This window comes from Stegostoma tigrinum, chromosome 30, assembly GCF_030684315.1.
Source record: "Stegostoma tigrinum isolate sSteTig4 chromosome 30, sSteTig4.hap1, whole genome shotgun sequence".
Lineage (NCBI taxonomy): Eukaryota > Metazoa > Chordata > Chondrichthyes > Orectolobiformes > Stegostomatidae > Stegostoma > Stegostoma tigrinum.
Window position 1 is genome coordinate 6,368,153 of NC_081383.1, and position 21,917 is coordinate 6,390,069.

At 44.9% G+C, this 21,917-nt stretch overlaps 1 protein-coding gene across 1 annotated transcript; it reads left to right on the forward strand.

The window, feature by feature from the left end:
• Positions 1-219: 219 nt before the first annotated feature.
• pex11g (peroxisomal biogenesis factor 11 gamma) lies at positions 220-17,380 on the forward strand. The gene is made up of 4 exons (XM_048559808.2): positions 220-524; positions 6,706-6,884; positions 11,632-11,703; positions 15,835-17,380. Exons 1-4 carry the CDS (start codon positions 285-287, stop codon positions 16,061-16,063), a joined length of 720 nt encoding a protein of 239 aa, XP_048415765.1. The 5' UTR covers positions 220-284; the 3' UTR covers positions 16,064-17,380.
• The last annotated feature ends 4,537 nt before the right edge of the window (positions 17,381-21,917 follow it).

Sequence of the window (21,917 nt, forward strand, 5' to 3'; positions counted from 1 at the left end):
GTTTTATTTTGGGAGGTCATAAAGTTCCTTTAATGAAGCCCCACCCCTCATGTTGCTAGGCAACCCGCCACTGAACGAGGATCAGCCCGCACACCGTTAAAGCGCGACCCTCCCGCCCAGTGAAATGATTGACATTCCAACAGAACAACCGATTGGTTTCTTCAGCCAGAAGGACCTCAGCCCGCCCCATCGCGCCTTTCCATTGGCTGTCATAGATGTCAATCAGGGCTCCCTTCCAGTGTTGCCGGATCCGGCGCCGGTTTAAAGTCCTTTTCATGTAAGGAATGGACGCGGTGGCCAATGCTCTCGAGTCTTACCGGGGCCGTGACCGGCTAGTGCGGACCGTGTGCTACAGCTCGCGGCTGTTGGGCGGCCTGCTGCTGGCTCAGGAGGGAGGCTGCCCTGAGCTGGGCCGCCGACTGCTCCTGATCGCACAAGAGCTCAGCAACTGCCGGGCGACGCTGCGGCTCTTCGATGACCTGTCCATGTTCTTGTACTCGCGGGGGTATGGACTGGGTGGCACGGTGAGGGCCAACGGACAAGAATAATGACCTGGGGCCTGGGCCTTGAGGGGCGGGGCTAATGGTGGGCGCGGCAGGAGACTTGGTGGGCGTGACCAGTGTGATGTGGGCGGAGTCTTGTGTACAGGGGTGAGCTCAAGCTGTTGGGAGCGTATCCAAGACTACGGGAGCCTCTGAGATTTGGGCAAGACCCGTGGGTGTGGCCAAGGCCAGGACCTGGGCGTCCAGGGCGTGGCTACAGCGAAGGGGCGGGACTGAGACGCGGTGGGCAGAGCCTATGGTCATTGGCTCACTTTGGTGGGTGTGGCCTTGGTGGAGGGAGGTGGGGCTGTATGACAGGATTGGGTGGAGCTGGAGGGGTGAACCAATGGGTGGGGCCAAGTGGAAGTTGGTTTGGGGTGAGATATGCAAACCAATGGACACAGTCAAGAGAAGATAGGCATTACTACTAGACCAATGGGAATTGAACAGTAGGTGGGGTTTGTAGAAGGAGGTGGAGCCCCAGAATTCCATGGGTGTGGCCATTATCTGTGGGGGTTGGGACTACTATTTATGGGTGTGGCTTTTGTCAGTATTGTGGAAGAAGCTATAAGCAATAGACTCTCAGGCAAAGGTGCTGGAAAGTGAACCATAAACAGCCTCTGATATGAAGCTATAGTCATGCAGCACAGAAACAGTCCCTTCGTTCCAATCAGTCTATGCTGACCATAATTCCAAACTAAACTAGTGGTATTTGCCTGCAGAGATAATGGGAGCTGCAGATGCTGGAGAATCTGAGATAACAAAGTGTGGAGCTGGATGAACACAGCAGGCCAAGCAGCATCTCAGGAGCACAAAAGCTGACGTTTCGGGCCTAGACTCTTCATCAGAAAAGGGGGATGGGGAGAGGGTCTGAAATAAATGGGGAGGCGGACTGAAGATGGATAGAGGAGAAGATAGGTGGAGAGGAGAGTGTGGGTGGGGAGGTAGGGAGGGGATAGGTCAGTCCTCTATAGGGTCACCCCTCAAACTCCTAAACTCCAGTGGAAAAAGCCCCAGTCAATCCAGCCTCTCCTTATAACTCAAATCTTCCATTTTTTGCATTGTCCTTCTGCAGGCTCAGGAAGATGGCAAATCCACAGCTTCACCTAGAACTGAGCTGTTCCAAAACAAAAACAGAGATGGCAAATTTCAGACAGTGAGAATCACAGATGGCAGCCCTTGTAGAGTGACAAACCGAGTTAGCATTTTTTTGAGTTGAATATGACCTCTTTAAAAGACAAGTCAAATCCAGAACCCTGACAGATCAATGGGCTCATATAGAATTCACCGTGCAGAAAGAGGCAATTTGACTCAACTGGTCTATCCCCATGAGCTTCCTGCCATTCTGCTGCATTGTACACCTATCAGCATCTCTTAGTCCTTGTTCTCTTCACATCCCTGTCTGATCCCACTCAAATATGTGAGATATTGTTTTGGTGAAAAAAAAATGCTAGAAATGAAATGAGCCAAAAATCCTTTATTTTTGGTTCAAATGAAGCATACTGACTAAACTCTTTCCCCGTGGTACTACGGTAAAGAGAAGAATGCAGGAATTCTCCCTGGGATGTTGGACAATAATCTTCAGCCAGAGTTACAAAAGTAAATTATCTGTTCATTTATCTCAATGCTGGTTGTGGGATATTGCCTGCAAAAACTCGCCCCTAAGCTTCCTAAATTTCAACAGTGAATGTACTTGAAGAGTAACTGCTTAGCTGTAAAGCATTTTGGTACGGGCTCAGACTGTGAAAAGTACTCTCTAAATGCTCATCCATGTGACTTGCATCTTGCCTTTCGCAACCTGAAAGCAACTTGCTGATAACCTGCCAATCTGAACATGAATATGTCAGAATGGAGATCCTTCCACTGTTGAGTGATAATGGGAACTGCAGATGCTGGAGAATCCAAGATAATAAAATGTGAGGCTGGATGAACACAGCAGGAGCACAAAAGCTGACGTTTCGGGCCTAGACCCTTCATCAGAGAGGGGAATGGGGTGAGGGTTCTGGAATAAATAGGGAGAGAGGGGGAGGCGGACCGAAGATGGAGAGAAAAGAAGATAGGTGGAGAGGAGAGTATAGGTGGGGAGGGAGGGAGGGGATAGGTCAATCCAGAGAAGACGGACAGGTCAAGGAGGTGGGATAAGGTTAGTAGGTAGGAGATGGAGGTGCGGCTTGGGGTGGGAGGAAGGGATGGGTGAGAGGAAGAATAGGTTAGGGAAGCAGAGACAGGTTGAACTGGTTTTGGGATGCAGTGGGTGGAGGGGAAGAGCTGGGCTGGTTGTGTGGTGCAGTGGGGGGAGGGGACGAGCTGGGCTGGTTTTGGGATGCGGTGGGGGAAGGGGAGATTTTGAAGCTGGTGAAGTCCACATTGATACCATTGGGCTGCAGGGTTCCCAAGCGGAATATGAGTTGCTGTTCCTGCAACCTTCGGGTGGCCTCATTGTGGCACTGCAGGAGGCCCATGATGGACATGTCATCTAAAGAATGGGAGGGGGAGTGGAAATGGTTTGCGACTGGGAGGTGCCCTGTCGACCCATCGTCTCAGCCTGTTCCTGCACCACCGAGCTCATCTCCACCTATCTGGACTCCATTTTCTCCCCTTTGGCCCAGGAACTCCCTACCTACATCCGTGACACCACCCGCGCCCTCCACCTCCTCCAGGACTTCCAATTCCCTGGCCCCCAACACCTCATTTTCACCATGGACGTCCAGTCCCGAAACATCTGCATTCCACATGCAGATGGCCTCAAGGCCCTCCGCTTCTTCCTGTCCCGCAGGCCCGACCAGTCCCCCTCCTCCGAAACCCTCATCCACCTAGCCGAACTCGTCCTCACCCTCAACAACTTCTCTTTTGATTCCTCCCACTTCCTAGACTAATGGGGTGGCCATGGCCACCCGCATGAGCCCCAGCTATGCCTGCCTCTTTGTAGGTTACGTGGAACAGTCCCTCTTCCGCACCTACACAGGCCCCAAACCCCACCTCTTCCTCCGTTACATTGATGACTGTATCAGCGCCGCCTCTTGCTTCCCAGAGGAGCTCGAACAGTTCATCCACTTCACCAACACCTTCCACCCCAACCTTCAGTTCACCTGGGCCATCTCCAGCACATCCCTCACCTTCCTGGATCTCTCAGTCTCCATCTCAGGCAACCAGCTTGTAACTGATGTCCATTTCAAGCCCACCGACTCCCACAGCTACCTAGAATACACCTCCTCCCACCCACCCTCCTGCCAAAATTCCATCCCCTATTCCCAATTCATCCGCCTCTGCCACATCTGCTCCCACGATAAGGCATTCCACTCTCACACATCCCAGATGTCCAAGTTCTTCAAGGACCGCAACTTTCCCCCCACAGTGGTCGAGAACACCCTTGACCGCGTCTCCCGCATTTCCCGCAACACATCCCTCACACCCGGCCCCCGCCACAACCGCCCAAAGAGGATCCCCCTCGTTCTCACACACCACCCCACCAACCTCCGGATACAACGCATCATCCTCCGACACTTCCGCCATCTACAATCCGACCCTACCACCCAAGACATTTTTCCATCCCCACCCTTGTCTGCTTTCCAGAGAGACCACTCTCTCCGTGACTCCCTTGTTCGCTCCACACTGCCCTCCAACCCCACCACACCCAGCACCTTCCCCTGCAACTGCAGGAAATGCTACACCTGCCCCCACACTTCCTCCCTCACCCCGTCCCAGGCCCCAAGATGACTTTCCACATTAAGCAGAGTTTCACCTGCACATCTGCCAATGTGGTATACTGCATCCACTGTACCCGGTGTGGCTTCCTCTACATTGGGGAAACCAAGCGGAGGCTTGGTGACCGCTTTGCAGAACACCTCCGCTTGGTTCGCAATAAACAACTGCACCTCCGAGTCGCAAACCATTTCCACTCCCCCTCCCATTCTTTAGATGACATGTCCATCATGGGCCTCCTGCAGTGCCACAATGAGGCCACCCGAAGGTTGCAGGAATAGCAACTCATATTCCGCTTGGGAACCCTGCAGCCCAATGGTATCAATGTGGACTTCACCAGCTTCAAAATCTCCCCTTCCCCCACCGCATCCCAAAACCAGCCCAGCTCATCCCGTCCCGCTACTGCACCACACAACCAGCCCAGCTCTTCCCTCCACCCACTGCATCCCAAAACCAGTCCAACCTGTCTCTGCCTCCCTAACCTGTTCTTCCTCTCACCCATCCCTTCCTCCCACCCCAAGCCGCACCCCCATCTCCTACCTACTAACCTCGTCCCACCTCCTTGACCTGTCCGTCTTCCCTGGAATGACCTATCCCCTCCCCACCTATACTCTCTCCACCTATCTTCTTTTCTCTCCATCTTCAGTCCGCCTCCCCCTCTCTCCCTATTTATTCCAGTTCCCTCTCCCCATCCCCCTCTCTGATGAAGGGTCTAGGCCTGAAACGTCAGCTTTTGTGCTCCTGAGATGCTGCTGGGCCTGCTGTGTTCATCCAGCCTCACATTTTATTATCTTCCACTGTTGAGGCTGTTTTTCCCTTCTGTTCTCACCCACACAAAAGCCAATGAAGTTTCCTTTTAAATGATTGCTTGTCTCAGTTGCTAACTATCCCTGCCTTCGAATGAGCGGAGGGCAACATGAAACAAAGAACTAAATCCCAGCCTGACATATTATTGATTTACCACAGGAATGTTGCACTGCCAATGCTGTGAGTTTTTGAATTTATCTGGCCATTTCCATTTGTGGGATCTTACAGTGCCCTAATTTCCATCCATGGGAAGAATATATTTATGTTCTTATTTATATTGTGTCTTTTCCACCTCAGAACATCCAATATTGCTGCCTGTGTAGGACTTTTACAATGCCAACATTGTTGTAGGAAATGCAGCAACCATTTTGTACACAGCAAGCTCACACAGTCCTTGTCATGACAATGACCAGATAAGTAGAATTAGGTTTTATTGTCAAGTGTACACAAGTGCAGAAGGATAGGAGGACAGCGAAAAGTTCACAATGTCGCCTCTTATGGTGCCATCTCAGGTACAAAGTACTTAAATCTGAGATACAAAAAAAGGAATAAAAAAGAAAATTATTTACATTACCTTACAGTGATTCATAGAATAAGTTAGAAATAAGACATAGTTAAAAGGATAAACATTACAGTCAGATAAACAGATTACAGATAAATATTACATTGCAGTGGATCGGTGCAGGGGCTTCCACATGTGTTCTGATCGGCCTCACGAGCCGCTGAATGCCCGCGCCAGACCTCAGCTCCCACAGCTCCACCTCGGCTCTCAGCTGCTCCAGGCATCCAGCCTGCTCCACTGTTAGTGATGTTGATTGAGTGATTGAATATTTGCTCAGAATCAAGGGAGAGCTCCCCTACACTCCTCCGACGCTGTGCCTTGGGATCATTTACACCCTGTTAAGAGATACAGGTATACAGGGGGTCCCAGATTTACAAACGTCCGACTTAGGCGCACTCATTTATGATCACAATCCCATACAGGGTTGTAATTTTAACGACCTGACAGGAGAACATTTTCTGTACTTACAAATGGCTCCTTTATGTTGTCCTGTGTTGATTTCTGATTTGTATACAATTCAACTTGCGAACCAACTTCAGAACAGGTCCAGTCCATAATCTGGAGACTGCTGTATGGTAGATCACATTCTTGAGTTGTCCCAAAGAGCTTTACATCTAAAGAAACATTGTTGAAGTGTAGTTACCATTATAGGAACTGTGATGGCAAAGTTCACACAGTGAGATCTCACAGATGGCCATCAGGTAATCTTTTTGTCATGTTCATTGATGGACAAATATTGGCCAAGGCATCATGGAAGACTCACCTGCTACCCTTCAAAATAATCCCATGGGATCATTCTTATCCATCAGTGAGGGTGTTCCTGAAAACTGCAGTATTCCCTAAGTATAGCAATGGTTATGTCTGTCCTCAAATGTCTTGGGATTTGAGCCCTTCTGACTCTCGCTGAAGTGTGACAGCTGATACTATCTGACATCCAAAGGAACGCAACTCTATCAGAACTACAGCAGTAAGACCCCCACCAAAACCACCCATTGGCTGAATTATGAAGGCACATTATTAGGGTGTAAAATACTTTGTATAAGCTGTAAAAGGTGTGATGTTGATTTGAGGTTTCCTAATTTGCCTCCAAAGGAGGAAGACATGATTGTGCGGTTGCTCTCTATAACGGGAAATCTGGTGGATCAGCTCTACTACCCCTGCGAACACTTAGCCTGGGCTGCTGACTACAAAATCCTGAGCATCAACACAGAGAAGTGGTGGATGCTCAGTAACACATTGTGGAGTCTGTCTCTGGCACTGGGAGCTCTGCGGTGAGTGGCACTGAGCGAAGATTACCACTTTCCCTTTTTCCTACCACCTTTAGCAAATATATTTCCATCTGACACAAGTGTGTACACAGTAGCCTCTCACAAAGAGCAATTTGATAATGACAATATCATGTTTGGACACTATTGTGAAATTTATTCTCTCACAGGGCCTTTGGGATTTTCTAGCCCAAGTCAGCAATGCGCACTGGAGCATTGAATATCAGTTACCCAGGTTTCTAATCATACAATCCCTACAGTGCAGATAGAGACCATTCAGCCATTGAGTTTCCACTGACCCTCTGAAGAGCATCCCAAACAGACCCAAGCCCCCCTCTATTCCCGAAACTCCACATTAACTGTGCCTAACCCACCTAGCCTACATATCCCTTTGCACTATGGAGCAATTTAGCATGGCCAATCCAACTAACCTGCACATCTTTGGACTGTGGGAGGAAACCAGACCATCTGGAGGAAATAGGGAGAACACGCAAACTCTACACAGACTGACTGACTGTCACTGAGACAGTGTACCACTAAAAGGGTCAGGATGAAGACAATTGATCCCTTGTATGTCAAGAAATGTGGGGAGTGAGGCAGGGAAGGAGATGGGGTTAAGGCCAAAATCAAGTTAAACATGATCAGGCACAAATGGTGTTCTCTAGCCCCTCTACCTTATGATCTCAGGATGAAACTATGGAAAGCGCCTTCATATTTTTTGGTGAAATTAGGATCTTTTGCATCAATTTGAGAGGATAGTCAGAGCCTCAGTGTAAGGGCTTATCCAAACCACAGCACCTTCCAAGTGTGCAGTACTCTGCCAGTACTTCAGTCAGTATTGTTCCTGGATTTTGAGGTCAGGTCTCTGGAGTGGGAATTAAATCCACAAGATGCTGTGCTGTAAGTCACAGCTGACAACATCAGTATCTGTGCTCACAAGCAGCTTGGGAGGCCTGAGGATTAACAGGCAAGCAAGAAGCCCCATCCTGCCTACTCAACAAGACTCCACAACATTCACACCTTGAGAAGATTGAAAGTTTGGGATGGTCTGGGCCAAATTGACAAAGCCAGACCCTGGGGATATACTGAGCTATACAAGCCAGCTCTGTTTCCCCAACTGTCCTGAGGTAACTGATCTCAGCATGATGGTAGTGACAGTATAATATAGGCAGGCTCACAAAGTGACCACGGTTCCTGTCCTTGTTTGTTGCATAGTGTTCAGTCCTTACTGAGTCCATTTGTAATAAAGAATAACATCCCATTAGCCTTCCTAATTATGTGCTGTACCTGTATATTCACTTTTTTGTGACTCTTGCAATTGAAAACTTAAAACTTTGCACATCGGAATTTTCCAACCATTCGTCATTTAAGTGATACTCTGATTTTGTATTCTTCCTGCCAAAATGAATAACTTTACATTTTTCCCACATTATACTCCATCTGCCAGATTATTGTTCACTCAGCCAATCTGTCTATCCATCTTCATCTTCCTTATGTACCCTTCATGCCATTCTTTCTTATCTATCTTGTCATCTACAAATTTAGCTGCCATGCATTCACTCAGTTTAGCTACGCCATTGATGTAAATTGTAAAACTCAGAGGCCCCAACAGACACCAGTAGTACGCCACTTGCAACATCGTGCTAATCAGACAAAGATCCACATATTCCTACTTTGTTTTCTGCCAGCCTGTCAATCTTCCATCCATGCCAATATGTTCTCCCTAACGTCATGACTTTTATTTACCACAATAAACTTTGATTTGGCACATTATCAAGTGTTTTTTTGGAAATTCAAATACAATAAGTCTACAGGCTCCCCTTTATCCACAGTGAATGGCACTCATTCAAAGATCTACAATAAATTGGTTAAATAAACGGAACATTTCCTGAATCAAGAGGTTTCAGACAATTCATACTGATGCAACTACAAGCTCAGGAACCATCTCTTCTAATACCCTAGGGTGATGTCTAACTGGACCAGGAAGCCTGGAATTCCATCAGTTTGCTTAGTACCACTTCCCTCATGATTGTAATTTCACTAAGTTTCTCTGTCCTTTCCACTTTCTGATTTACAGCTATTACTAGAGTGTTTTTTGAATTGTCTGTTGCAAAGACACTTATTCATTTCATCTGTCCTTTCCTTACTAACTATTAATAATTCTATTCCCACCCTCCAATGAACGAGTACTCACATATTTTACTTTTTAAATACCCACATAAGCTTGTTATTAGTTCACATTCCGAGCTAACTTCCGCCCATTACGCTAAATGTCTTCCTTCTGAGTAACCTTTTATTCCTCATTCTCTGCTCTCCTTTACAATCAGACCAGTTGTCTGATCTGTTACTTACATCCTTTATCCTTGAGACACTTTCCCTAACATCTTTAGTTAGCCACAGATGGTGTGTTCTCCGTTGAGAATTTGTTTTAAATAGTAGGAATATACTTATTCTGAAATATCTCCTGAAATATCTGATACTGTACCTCGAATGGTCCATCCCCTAGCCAACTGTACCTGTTAACTTCAGCTAGCTCAGCTTTCATGACCATATAGTTGCCCTTATTTAGGTTTAAAATACTAGTCTTAGGCCCACTCTTCGCTCTTTCAAACTGCATGTAAAATCCAATCACATTGTGGTTGCTGCTGTTGAGGGGTGCCTTTACTCTGGGGTTGATTTTTAAATTTTTGTCATATTGCACAAAATCAAGTTTAATGTAACCTGCTGGCTGGTCAGTTCAAGAGTGTGCTGCTCTAAGAAACAATCTTGAAACTGTTCTATGAACTCATCCGACTCACTATTGGCAAGCTGATATTTCCATCTTGTATGTAGATTAGGTCACCCATGATTATTCGAGTCCCTTTATCACAAGTGTCCAATATTTCTTCCTGCACACTTTGTCTCCAAGTGTGATTACTGTTAGGGGCCCCGCAGTAGTGGGAGTGACTTCTTCCCCTACTATTGCTCTTCTCTACCCAAACTGATTGTACATTCTGATCACCTGAACCAGGGTCGTCTCTAAGTATTGCACTCATGTTTACCTTGATTATACACTCCTCAATTTGCAGGACCACATCCCTTGTGCCCTTTGGTAATGGCTGTAAGATCATTTTTATTTCAATGCGTGGCACAATTTGTTTACTTTGCCGTGAATGCTATGCACGTTAGGATACAAAGCCTTTAGCTTTGTCTTTTTGTTATCTTTGTAACATCTAGTCATAATTTTATTTTTCTAGGCTTTTTTCTCTCTGTTACTTTCTGCCTTACTCCATCTGCCAGATTATTGTTCACTCAGTCAATCTGTCTATCCGTCTTCATATTCCTTATGTACCCTTCACTCCATTCTTCCTTATCTATCTTGTCATCTACACATTTAGCTGCCATGCATTCACTCAGTTTAGCTACGCCATTGTGTTTTACAATTTACTGGCCTTCAGTTCCCATGTTACTATTTTCATCTCTTGAGTTTCCTCTAGTCTTTAGTATACCTCATTTTTCCAATTTTGATCCCTTTCGTCCACTCTTTACTTCAAATCCGTCTCCATCTCCGTAGTTACACAGTTTGCAAGAACACTGGTCCCAGCATGATTTAGTTGTTGACCATCCAAATAGTACAGCCTCCCCTTTCCCCATTAATGACACCAGTACATGGCAAACCAAAACCTACATTTTCTGTGCCGGTCTTTGAGTTATTTATTCCTCTAATTTTATGTACCTCAGTGTCCTTCGATTGCCTACTCCTTTAAAACTAGCCATGAAACTAATTGTGAAACCCTATCTGCTTCACTCATGTTCTTTATCCTTATGCAGTCTGCCTGCCCATGACTCCAGACCCACAACAATACAAGATAACGAATGAATCATAGAATACATACAGTGTGGAAGCAGGCCTATCAGCCCATCGAGTCCACACTGACCCTCCAAAGAGCATCCAACCCAGTCCCACCCTATCCCTGTATCTCCCACCCAAGACACAATGGGCAATTTAGCATGGCTAATCCACCTGACATGCACATCTTTGGACTGTGGGAGGAAGCCCACGCAGACACAGGGAGAATGTGCAAACTCCACATAGACAGTCGCCCGAGGCTGGAATCGAACCCGAGTCCCTGGTGCTGTGAGGCAGCAGTGCTAAACACTGAGCCACCAGGCTGCCCCAATATGGTTAAATATAGGAACAGGAGCAGATAATTTAGCCCTTCAAAACTGGTCTGCTGTTCTAAATCTGGTTGATCTTGTGTCTCAATACCCTATTCCCATGTTGTCCCAAACCATAGATGCCATTAGTAACATGAAATCTAACAGTCTCTGTATTGAACTTAATAACTGAGTTTCCACAGCTGTCAGAAGCAGACAGTTCCAAAAATTCACCACCCTCGGAGTAAGCAAGTTCCTCTTCACCTCAGTTCTAACGGTCTGACTTTTATGCTGAGACGATCCTCTGGGTCTAGGTGTTTCACTGCTTTTGACGTGACAGAGAAAATCCCTCATTTTTTAAGACGGTGGCGCACCTCACACCCCTTGTGTGCAGTTAGGGATGGGCAATAAATATGGGTCTTGCCTCTGTTGATCACATCTGTTAATTATTTTTAAAAATGCATTGTTTTTGCTGAAAGCTAAGAAGCAGAAATCTTTGTCAGGAGGGAGGGGAATGGGTTTTTTTGTTAAATTTAGTTTGGGAGCTTTAAAATCTCTAGGCAATGAATAAACAGACTAAAACAATTTGTCTTTCCTCTTCTCCTTAATGCCACAGATCCTTCAGAATTGTTCAGCTGCTGAAGAAGAAACTAAAGGGAAGCCAGAATAATGTTCACCTCAGAACAGGGTATGCGACAAATATGGTTTTTAATTTTTTTTGTATTTGACCTATTTTTCGAAGCCACCTCTTCGGAGATGTTAGTTCACACCTCTGCAGCAGGCGGTGTCTCAGTCGAGGGGAGGGACACTACCATCACACTACAAGAGAGCCACTAAGCACGGTTACTTATTTCAGGGCTTACAATTTAGCACAGCTATAATCAGGACACAAAGTGTTATCCATGCTGGAAATTGCAGTTACTTTGATTAATTGGAAACATGGGTGATTTAGTGATGGCAAATAATAGATTAAAAGTGCCATGGATGATTTGGTGGTAGGAAAATTGTTTTAATTGTTTGTAATAAATTCTGGATGTAGAGAAAAGGAATAAGGATGCAAAGTGAAATGCTGTTTGTGGTGCAGTGTAGTACCCATGGCTATGAAACAGAAGACCCATGTTGAAGTCCCACCTGTTCCATAACTTCACCAAACAGGTTGATTGGAAATATCTAAGGATACAAACTGTACTGTAAATACAGATTTTGAGTGACTCTTGTGGCAAAGTTTTGTCCCTGTCTCTGAGCCAGGCTACCCAGACTCAAACCCCACCTCAGTGAGAGGTGTACAATAACATCTCTGAACAGGTTGATTAGACATATCTCTCACAATCACTTTACAGAGGTAATTGCAAGGGTGGCTGTAGAAAATATTCTGTTTCCAGGGATGTGGTGCAGTGGTAGTCTCCTTACCTCAGAGTCAGGAGGTCTGGGTTCAAGTCCCACCTACTTTGATGTGTAATAATATCTCTGAGCAGGTTGACTACAAAGTATCAAAAGATATGCAGCGTTTCAATTCTGTGGTTTATAAGCTTCTTATGTTTTGGGATTGCCTCTTTAATGAAAGCAGAACAATAGGATTTGTGAGACTTGTGCTAAAGTCTGCCTGACAGCAAGCCTCGGTGATTTGATTTTTTGAGATTACAGGGCACTCAGGAAAAGGGTTCAAGGTGTTTATGTTTGGAGATAATGACAGCAGCCTGTACGCCAACAGTGGATAGACTGTGAGTCTCCAACTAAAAACCAGTACAAACACGGATGCCGTAAATCAGAGACAAAAATAGAAATTGCTGGAACAGCTGAGAACAATGGACTGGTCATTCGACCCGAAACTTTAACTCTGCTTTCTATCTACAGATGCTGCCAGAGCTGCTGAGCTTTTCCAGCAATTTCTATTTTTGTCTGAGAGTCTCCGAAGTTCCACAGAGTGCTGAGAATGTCAGATTGTAAACAGTTGTGCCTTAAATTGTCCATTGACTTCCAGGATAAAAGAGATGAAGTCACAAGGTTAGCTAGTCAACATTTCTCCCTGGATAAAGTGCCCACGTGATTCACATTGCCATGGAGAAGGGCTCAGAGGAGGAAAGATTTGTATGATATCCATGGAACTCAGAGACAAGATAGCCTGCCAGGATCTGGGAGTGGGAGAATAGCAGTGAGGAACAGGATGCAGTGGTTCACCATAAAGAAATATAGGTGGATTGAAAGGACCAAATTCATGGAGAGATAAAGCAAGGGTGAAAGATTCACTCAGCTTGCACTAAAGGACGAATCACTGGGGTAAAACCCTCTCTCTGAAAGACAGTTCTCAAATTACAAGTTGCCAAAATGAGAAAGGAAATATATAAGAAAAATGCCATTGCCCCACCCAAAATAATCTTAGGTTGGTTCTGGAATAACTGAAGGACAATGTAGTGAACATGGAGCATGTTTTCAGTTGTCATTAAAGGAAAAGGAGAAAATTCTGTTTTGAGGTTAAAGTATACTTTGCCAACAAAAAATAGTATTTAGTCAATAGTGCTTTTAGTCTTTTGTTACAATAAATATCTTTAATCTGAAAGCTTGCCATGTCGTAATTCCTGTATAAACTGGAAATTTGAATTTCTTTTATTGTGCTTTACAGAGTTGAAAGAAGTGACCTGCATAGAAAGTGGGTGATAATATCATGGATGGGTAGAATTGATGACTGAATTCAATCATGCTCTGTAAGACAAGATTGTCAGACAGAGCATGTTTTGGTGTGGGATTGCTTTTCTTTAAAAAGCCTGTGAGTAATAGAAGGAAGAGAATATTTGAGGGAGTGGGGAATTTCTAACCCCTGAGTCAAAGTAGGAAATGGTGCAGTATTTCATAACTTCAATAGAGTATCGACAGAGGGAAAGAAGAGGTGGCAAGGTGAGATTGCACTAACGTGGAATGGTTGAGGGTTCAAAAACAAACATCAGAGGGAAGATCAATAACCAGAGTTGTGTTATGAGAAAGGCAAATGGATGGATTGGGAAGAGAGAGGAACGAGGTGAAAAGATGGAAGAAGAATCATCCAACACCAAATTATTCTTGTAATGTTTCCAAGGTCTTGTGAGAGAGGGTTGTATGCCCAGATTGTTAAACTTTAATCTGGGAAAGGAAAAATAAAAAGGATAATTTAACAATCTGAAGAGATTTCATAATTGTCATTAAATGCATAAGCACAATTCTTTTTTGACCATATCTCACTGCAAGGAAGTATCTTAAATCTGATTAACAATTCCTTCTGGCGCCAATTTGGAAACTTGGGAACACCAGTCTTACATGCCATGTCACCCCATCATGGTACTCCACATAGAATTCAATTAATACCAATCTGTATATAGGCCTGCAGCTACTCTCAGTACGTTCCTGCTGTTCCAGTTCATGGAACCCAGAAGCACTGTGAACCAGGCATTGTAAAAACATGCTGGGCTATGCTGATACAAAGCTGTATTGACAGACACTAGTACACATTGCTGCTGTGTTCTGAGGTTTGGGCAACAAATGGGAGCCTAGAGTCTTGGTTGCTAGGAAAATGTACACAATCCATTCACTGTTTAAGAATGCTGCAATTCCCACCCCTAAGCTGGCTGGGGGTCCTAGCGCACACGTGGGCAGAGATTTTATTACGATCTAAAAATATAAGGTGGCCATTGGTCCCTGCTCTGCTATTCCATCATTAAAGACCCCTCCCACCCCAGTTACAATCTTCTCCAACCTCTTACATCAGGCAGAAGTTACAAAAGCTTAAACACAGGTTCAAGTACAGCTTCTTCCCCGCTGTTATTAGACTGCTGAATGGACCTTGCAAATTTCAAATCTAATGTTGATCTTGCCGTTCATGCACCTTTTTTGCAGCCATAACTTTGTATTCCCCACTCCATTCTATCAACCTGTGACCTTTGTATGGTATGATCTGCCTGTACTGCACACAAAACAAAACTTTTCACTGTTCTTAAGTACGTGTGACAATAATAAATCATATCAAATGAATAAGATCTATGTTTTCGACCTCAGTGCTGCCTTCCTGCTCCAGTTGTTTGTGCCTCAATTCCCTTTGAATCCAAAAAATCTGCCAACCTCTAGCTGAAATGTACTCGATATCTGAACATCCATAACTCTCTGGGATGGAGCATTCAAATAAGTTATGACCCTTTCAATGAAGAAATTTCTCCTCCGTGTGGCTGACACCTTAATCTTAAATGCAGCAAGGCCTTGAGATAGCCACAGAGTCAGGCAGCAGGGAAGCAGACCCTTCGGTCCAACCAGTCTAGGCTGAACATAACCCCAAACTAAACTAGCCCCACCTGCCTGCTCCTGGCCAATATCCCTCCAAACATTTCCTATTCATGTACTTATCCAAATATCTTTAAAACATTGTAATTGTATCCACATCCACCTCTTCCTCAGGAAGTTAATTCCACACGTGAACCACCCTCTGTGTGAAAAATTTGTCCCTCATGTCTTTTTAAAAGCTCTCTCCTCGGACCTAAAAAGGATATTTGTGAATACATTCAATGAAATGTTGATGAGAAATCTGTTTTCCGTTTGGTGATGAGAATGTGAACCGATCGCATGGAGTATTTGATGAGAGTAGTATTTAGTGGGAAGCTTGGTAAAACCATGTGGGAGAAAGGAACAGAATGGCAGGCTGATGGAGTTAGGGGAGGACCCAGCTGGGAAGAGGTCTACATAGAGCCAGCATGGAGCCTTTGGGCTGAAAGTCTGTTTCAATGCAGGGAATTCTATGTGTTTGCCAATTACAGCAAGATTTGACTTAATGAGTGTCTGTTTTTAAAATGTCACCCTCTAGTGAAGCAAGCTGTGGGAGTAGACAGGCATATCAGACACGGATGCAAGCGGAAATTCTCAACATCATCACCTGCCTGGCTGACCTGACAAATGCCATCCACTGGATGCCACGAGGATTCTTATGGGCAGGAAGGTTTCCCGAGTGGCTGGTGGGACTAATGGGGACCATTTCGTCGGTAATCAGCCTCTACCAAATGTCCTGCAGGAGCTGTACAACCAAGGACCCATGAGGGGAGAGGCATGCAATTTTGATTGGGTAACCTGGCACCCTATCAGATGGTGCGCTTAATGTTTGATCCATTTTATTGATGTATTTGGGAGACCGTCCTTTATTTATTGAGGGAGAGTAGCCTCCGTGCTGTCTCACGAAGCCGCAGACTTTACCACCTCCCCCTCAATCGCACGTAGGCCGCCACAGCAGGGAACAGAAGCCCTAAGACCTTGTTCTGGGAAACTATGGTTCTGCACGCAGGATTGTCATCAATTGGCTTGTCCACTCTGAAGCTGACAAGGTATCATTTCACTTTCTTCCTGCCAAGCTAAATCCATCCATTTTGGGCCCAACTTAGCGATCTCCCATTTCCCATCCCACCCTTATTGCTCAAAATGTGGCCATTTATCGCAGCATGCTTTTGCCAGTTTTCACACCCCATTTTGATTTTAATCAGAGCCGTTTTTGGGAGTTTCCTTTACAGCATCAATTTACGTTTGGGAATAAAATATGGATTTCAAACTTTCTTGAACTAGTGTCTAAGATCGTGCACCAGCACAAGGGAGATCTAGAATTTGACTACAACAAAGACAAATTACTGCTGGATGCTGGTGATTGGAAATAAAAGATGAAAATACTAGAGAAATTTAGCAGGTTTAGTGGACAGCGAAACAAAGTTGATGCTTCGAACCCAATCCTCTTTGAAGAAGCGTCAACAGTAACTCTAGAATTTGATCTCTGCTCTTTCCCCATCCGCAGCCCCAGCTGTGTGTGTGTGTGTGTGTGTGTGTGTGTGTGTGTTTTGGGACTCAGCTGTGATATCTTCAATTTATCAGCCCAAATCACAGCAGATTTGTGAAAAGTGTCCGCTAGAGGCCACCCTGACATGGTTCTCTCCTTTTGGAGGAAGTGCAGTGATAAATATTGGGTCCAACTAAAACTGGGCAAATGTACAGATGCAGTAACTTCAGTTCATTCGTAACTCATGGAAAAACAAAGATTGAAAACTTGTGTTTGAAACAGCGCATAGTCAGTTAGGTAAGACCACTTTCTTCTTTGGTGAATTTTATTGATGAGACCAGCAGAGCCTGCTTTATGCTATCCTTCATTATTTCTGCGTCACTCTCCCAGGGACCCTCACTCCTGTGCCTCTCGTAAAAAGAATTAAATGTTATTGGAACACAGCAACAAAACTGACATTAATTGTCAAACAGATCTAGAAAATGATAACTCACAGTCAGAAATCTAAACTACGGTGTAAAGTGTTGCAGAACATTTTGAAAACTGCATACTTAAAAAAACAAATGCAATTAAAGAAAAACTCTTTCATGTTTCACTTCCTGTTTGTGATGTTTTGATATTGATTATAAAGAATTGTGTCTTCATTTTTCTTTGAATTATTGTGGTGCTGTAGAATACAAGCATTGCTTAATTTGTGAATCCAAATGACCTAATCGACAGAAGTTCGCAATGTAAGGAACAATAACACGTTGAATCTTCAAATTTGTTCAAGGGGTGTGGGCATCATTGGCCAGGCCCAACATTTTTAAATTCATTTGTAAGACATGGACGTCACTGGCTGGGCTCAGTATTTATTGCCTGTCCCTAGCTGCCCCTTGGGTAGGTGGTGGTGAGCTGCCTTCTTGAATCGCTGCAGCCCATGTTGTGGGTTGATCCACTGTTCCACTGGGGAGGGAATTCCAGGATTTTGACCCAGCCCAGTGAAGGAATGGCAATATGTTTACAAGTGAGGATGGTGAGTGGCTTCAAGGGAAACTTGAAGATGCAACGCATCTTGCAGATAGTGCACATTGCTGCTACTGAGATTTGTGGTGAAGAGGTTGGATGCCATCATCAACCACATTACTGTGGGTCTGGAGTCACACGTAAGTCAGACTCCCTTCCCTGAACAACATTTGGGAAGCGGGTTGACTTTTTACAACTGTCGACAGCTGTAATTCATTAGCTTTATGCAGAGTTGAAATTTCCCACCAGCCACGATGGGATCCAAACCGGACCCTCTAGTATGTTAACCTGGAATTTGGGATTGATAGTCCAGTGACACCACTGCTGCCTGTCTGAAATCTGAGACTACTGTAACTGAAGAGGATGAGAAATAAACCTGTTATGAGCTGTTCCTGGGTCCTGGTGAACATATCTTGTGCAGCTCAAAGCAAGTAAACAGCCCAAGAAAATCTCAATTTCAATCTTAAAAATGTTAAATTTCAACTTGCTGAGACCCAGCCTGGCCCATTGTGCATCTTTGAGCAGCACTCTCAACTCAGGGCCACAAAGTTGTGGATTTCAATCCAAGTTTGGAGACTTGAGCATAGAATCAAGACCGATAAAAGTGGATAAATCTCCAGGATCAGGTGTACCCTCGAACTTTGTGGGAAATGATTGCTGAGCCCCTTGTTCAGATGTTTGTATCATCAAAAGCCACAGGAGAGGTGCCAGAAGACTGGAGGTTGGCTAATGTGGTGCCACTGTTTGAGAAAGGTGGTAAGGAAAAGCCAGGGAACTATAGACCAGTGAGCTTGGCATAAGTGGTGGGCAAGTTGATGGAGTGGATTCTGAGGAACAGGATTTACTTGTACTTGGAAAGGCAAGGACTGATTAGGAATAGTTAACATGGCTGTGTGTGTGTGAAATTGTGTCTCGCTATCTTGATTGAGTTTTTTTTGAAGAAGTAACGAAGAAAATTCAAGAAAGCAGAGCGGTGGACATAATCTATATGGACTTCGGTAAGACATGTAACAAGGTTCCTCATGGTAGACTGGTTAACAAGGTTAGATCACATGGTATACGGGGAGAGTTAGCAATTTGGATACAGAACAGGTTCAAAGGTAGGAGACAGAGGGTGGTGGTGGAAGACAGCTTTTCAGGCTGGAGGCCTGTGACCAGTGGTGTGTTACAAGGATCCGTGCTGAGTCCACTGCTTTTTATCATTTACAGAAATGATTCAGATGTGAATATGGTTAGTAAGTTTGCAGATGGCACCAAAATAGCGGACAGCCAAGAAGGTTACCTTAGAATACAACAGCATCTTGTTCAGATGGCCCCATAGGTCGAGGAGTGGCAGATGGAGTTTAATTGAGATAAATGTGAGGCGTTGCATTTTGGAAAGGCAAATCAGGGCAGGACTTATACACTTAATGATAAAGTCCTGGGGAGTGCTGCAGAACATAGAGACCTTGGAGTGCAGGTTCATAGTTCCTTGAAAGTGGTGTCGCAGATAGACAGACAGGATCGTGAAGAAAGTGTTTGGTACGCTTGCCTTTATTGATCAGTGCATTGAGTGCAGGAGTTGGGAGGGTCATGTTGCACTTGTACAGGACGTTGGTCAAGCCACTTTTGGAATACTGTGTTCAATTCTGGTCTCCCAGCTATAGGAAGGACATTTTGAAACTTGAAAGAGTTCAGAAAAGATTTACAGGATGTTGCCAGATTTGGAGGGTCTGAGCTATAGGTAGAGGCTGAATAGGCTGGAGCCATTTCCCCTGGAGCATCAGAGGCTGAGGGGTGACCTTATAGAGGTTTGTAAAATCTGAGGGGCACAGATAGGGTGAATAGCCAAGGTCTTTTCCCCTGGGAAGGGGAGTCCAAAACTAGGCAGGCATAGGTTTAAAGAGAGGGGAAAAGATTAAAAAGGGAACCGAGGGATAACATTTTCACACAGGGGGTCATGCCTCAATGGAATGAGCTGCCAGAGGAAGTGGTGGAGGCTGGTACAATTACAACATTTAAAAGGCACCTGGATGGGTATATGAGCCAAATGCTGTCAAATGGGACTAGATTTATCTAGGATATCTGGTCAGCATGGACGAGTTGGACCAAAGTGTCTGTTTCTGCGCTGGATGACTATTATTCTATGAGTTTCCCAAAGCAGTGAAGGGAGAGCACTTGTCCCATCTACTATGGAGGGGAAGTAAAAAATTGGATGCCAACAATCGGAACAAAATCTGGGAGATGCCCCCTGAGTTCCCAGTGTTCATCCCTAAACTGGCAAAATGATCTGACCGTTGTAACATTGCTGTTTGGGGTTCCACAGGGCTCTGTCCTTGGGCCTCTACTGTTTGTAATTTTTATTAATGACTTGGATGAGGGGATTGAAGGATGGGTCAGCAAGTTTGCAGACGACACAAAGGTCGGAGGTGTCGTGGACAGTGTAGAGGGCTGTTGTAGGCTGCAGCGGGACATTGGCAGGATGCAGAGATGGGCTGAGAGGTGGCAGATGGAGTTCAACCTGGATAAATGCGAGGTGATGCATTTTGGAAGGTCGAATTTGAAAGCTGAGTACAGGATTAAGGATAGGATTCTTGGCAGCGTGGAGGAACAGAGGGATCTTGGTGTGCAGATACATAGATCCCTTAAAATGGCCACCCAAGTGGACAGGGTTGTTAAGAAAGCATATGGTGTTTTGGCTTTCATTAACAGGGGGATTGAGTTTAAGAGTCGTGAGATCTTGTTGCAGCTCTATAAAACTTTGGTTAGACCGCACTTGGAATACTGCGTCCAGTTCTGGGCGCCCTATTATAGGAAAGATGTGGATGCTTTGGAGAGGGTTCAGAGGAGGTTTACCAGGATGCTGCCTGGACTGGAGGGCTTATCTTATGAAGAGAGGTTGACTGAGCTCGGTCTCTTTTCATTGGAGAAAAGGAGGAGGAGAGGGGACCTCATTGAGGTATACAAGATAATGAGAGGCATAGATAGAGTTGATAGCCAGAGACTATTTCCCAGGGCAGAAATGGCTAGCACGAGGAGTCATAGTTTTAAGCTGGTTGGTGGAAAGTATAGAGGGGATGTCAGAGGCAGGTTCTTTACGCAGAGAGTTGTGAGAGCATGGAATGCATTGCCAGCAGCAGTTGTGGAAGCAAGGTCATTGGGGTCATTTAAGAGACTGCTGGACATGTATACGGTCACAGAAATTTGAGGGTGCATACATGAGGATCAATGGTCGGCACAACATTGTGGGCTGAAGGGCCTGTTCTGTGCTGTACTGTTCTATGTTCTATGTTCTATGTTCTATGTAGAAGCTTGCTGCCATTTTTCCTATTTTATGACAGTGACCATACTTCAAACAGCATTTAATTGACTATAAAGCCCTTCGGGAGCATTCAAAGTTATGAAAGGTGCTTTGTAACTGCAAGGCATTCTTTGTTTATTTATTAAATGTGGGAAGTTGTCGTTGGCGTTGCCATGAGAGGCTCAGAACATTGCGAGCTGGCAGCAGAACGTGAAAGGTAAGACCACGCGTTACTCACTGAGCAAAGCTTCAGAAACAAGCTGCAAAGTGCAATAACGTTGCTGAATTAAAAAGCAGAAGAACACTGGGAAAAGACAGCAGTTAGAAAAGAGCAAAGGCTGCCTTTTCTTTTAAATTTAGCCTTTGTTGCATCTTTTCCAAGAGGCTCTCTGAATTGGTAATACACGATTTAAAGAGGTTCCTCCTTCGTGCAGCTTTTACTTTGCGGTCGCTTTACTTACAAACATGACCCAACTCTGTTTACATGCTGCCATGGCAACATTCACCCTGACTGAAGGAAAGCCTTGTTCATCCTCAAACAAAAGGGCTTGACAAAGAAATATGAAGGGAGAGCTCATTGAGATTCTGCAAGCAGAGATAAATAAATAATGGCTTGCAGTAGGGCTATGGTTGTATCAATGAAGCAGGGAGTTCAAATTCCACAGAACAGCTGTCCAGAGAAGTATCTATAAACTTGTTTGAGATTATCGCAAAACTTGAATTGATTCACTAATGTCATTTAGCGGTAGATATTACCATCCAAGGTAACAAATTGTGAAGCTGGATGAACACAGCAGGCCAAGCAGCATCTCAGGAGCACAAAAGCTGACGTTTCAGGCCTAGACCA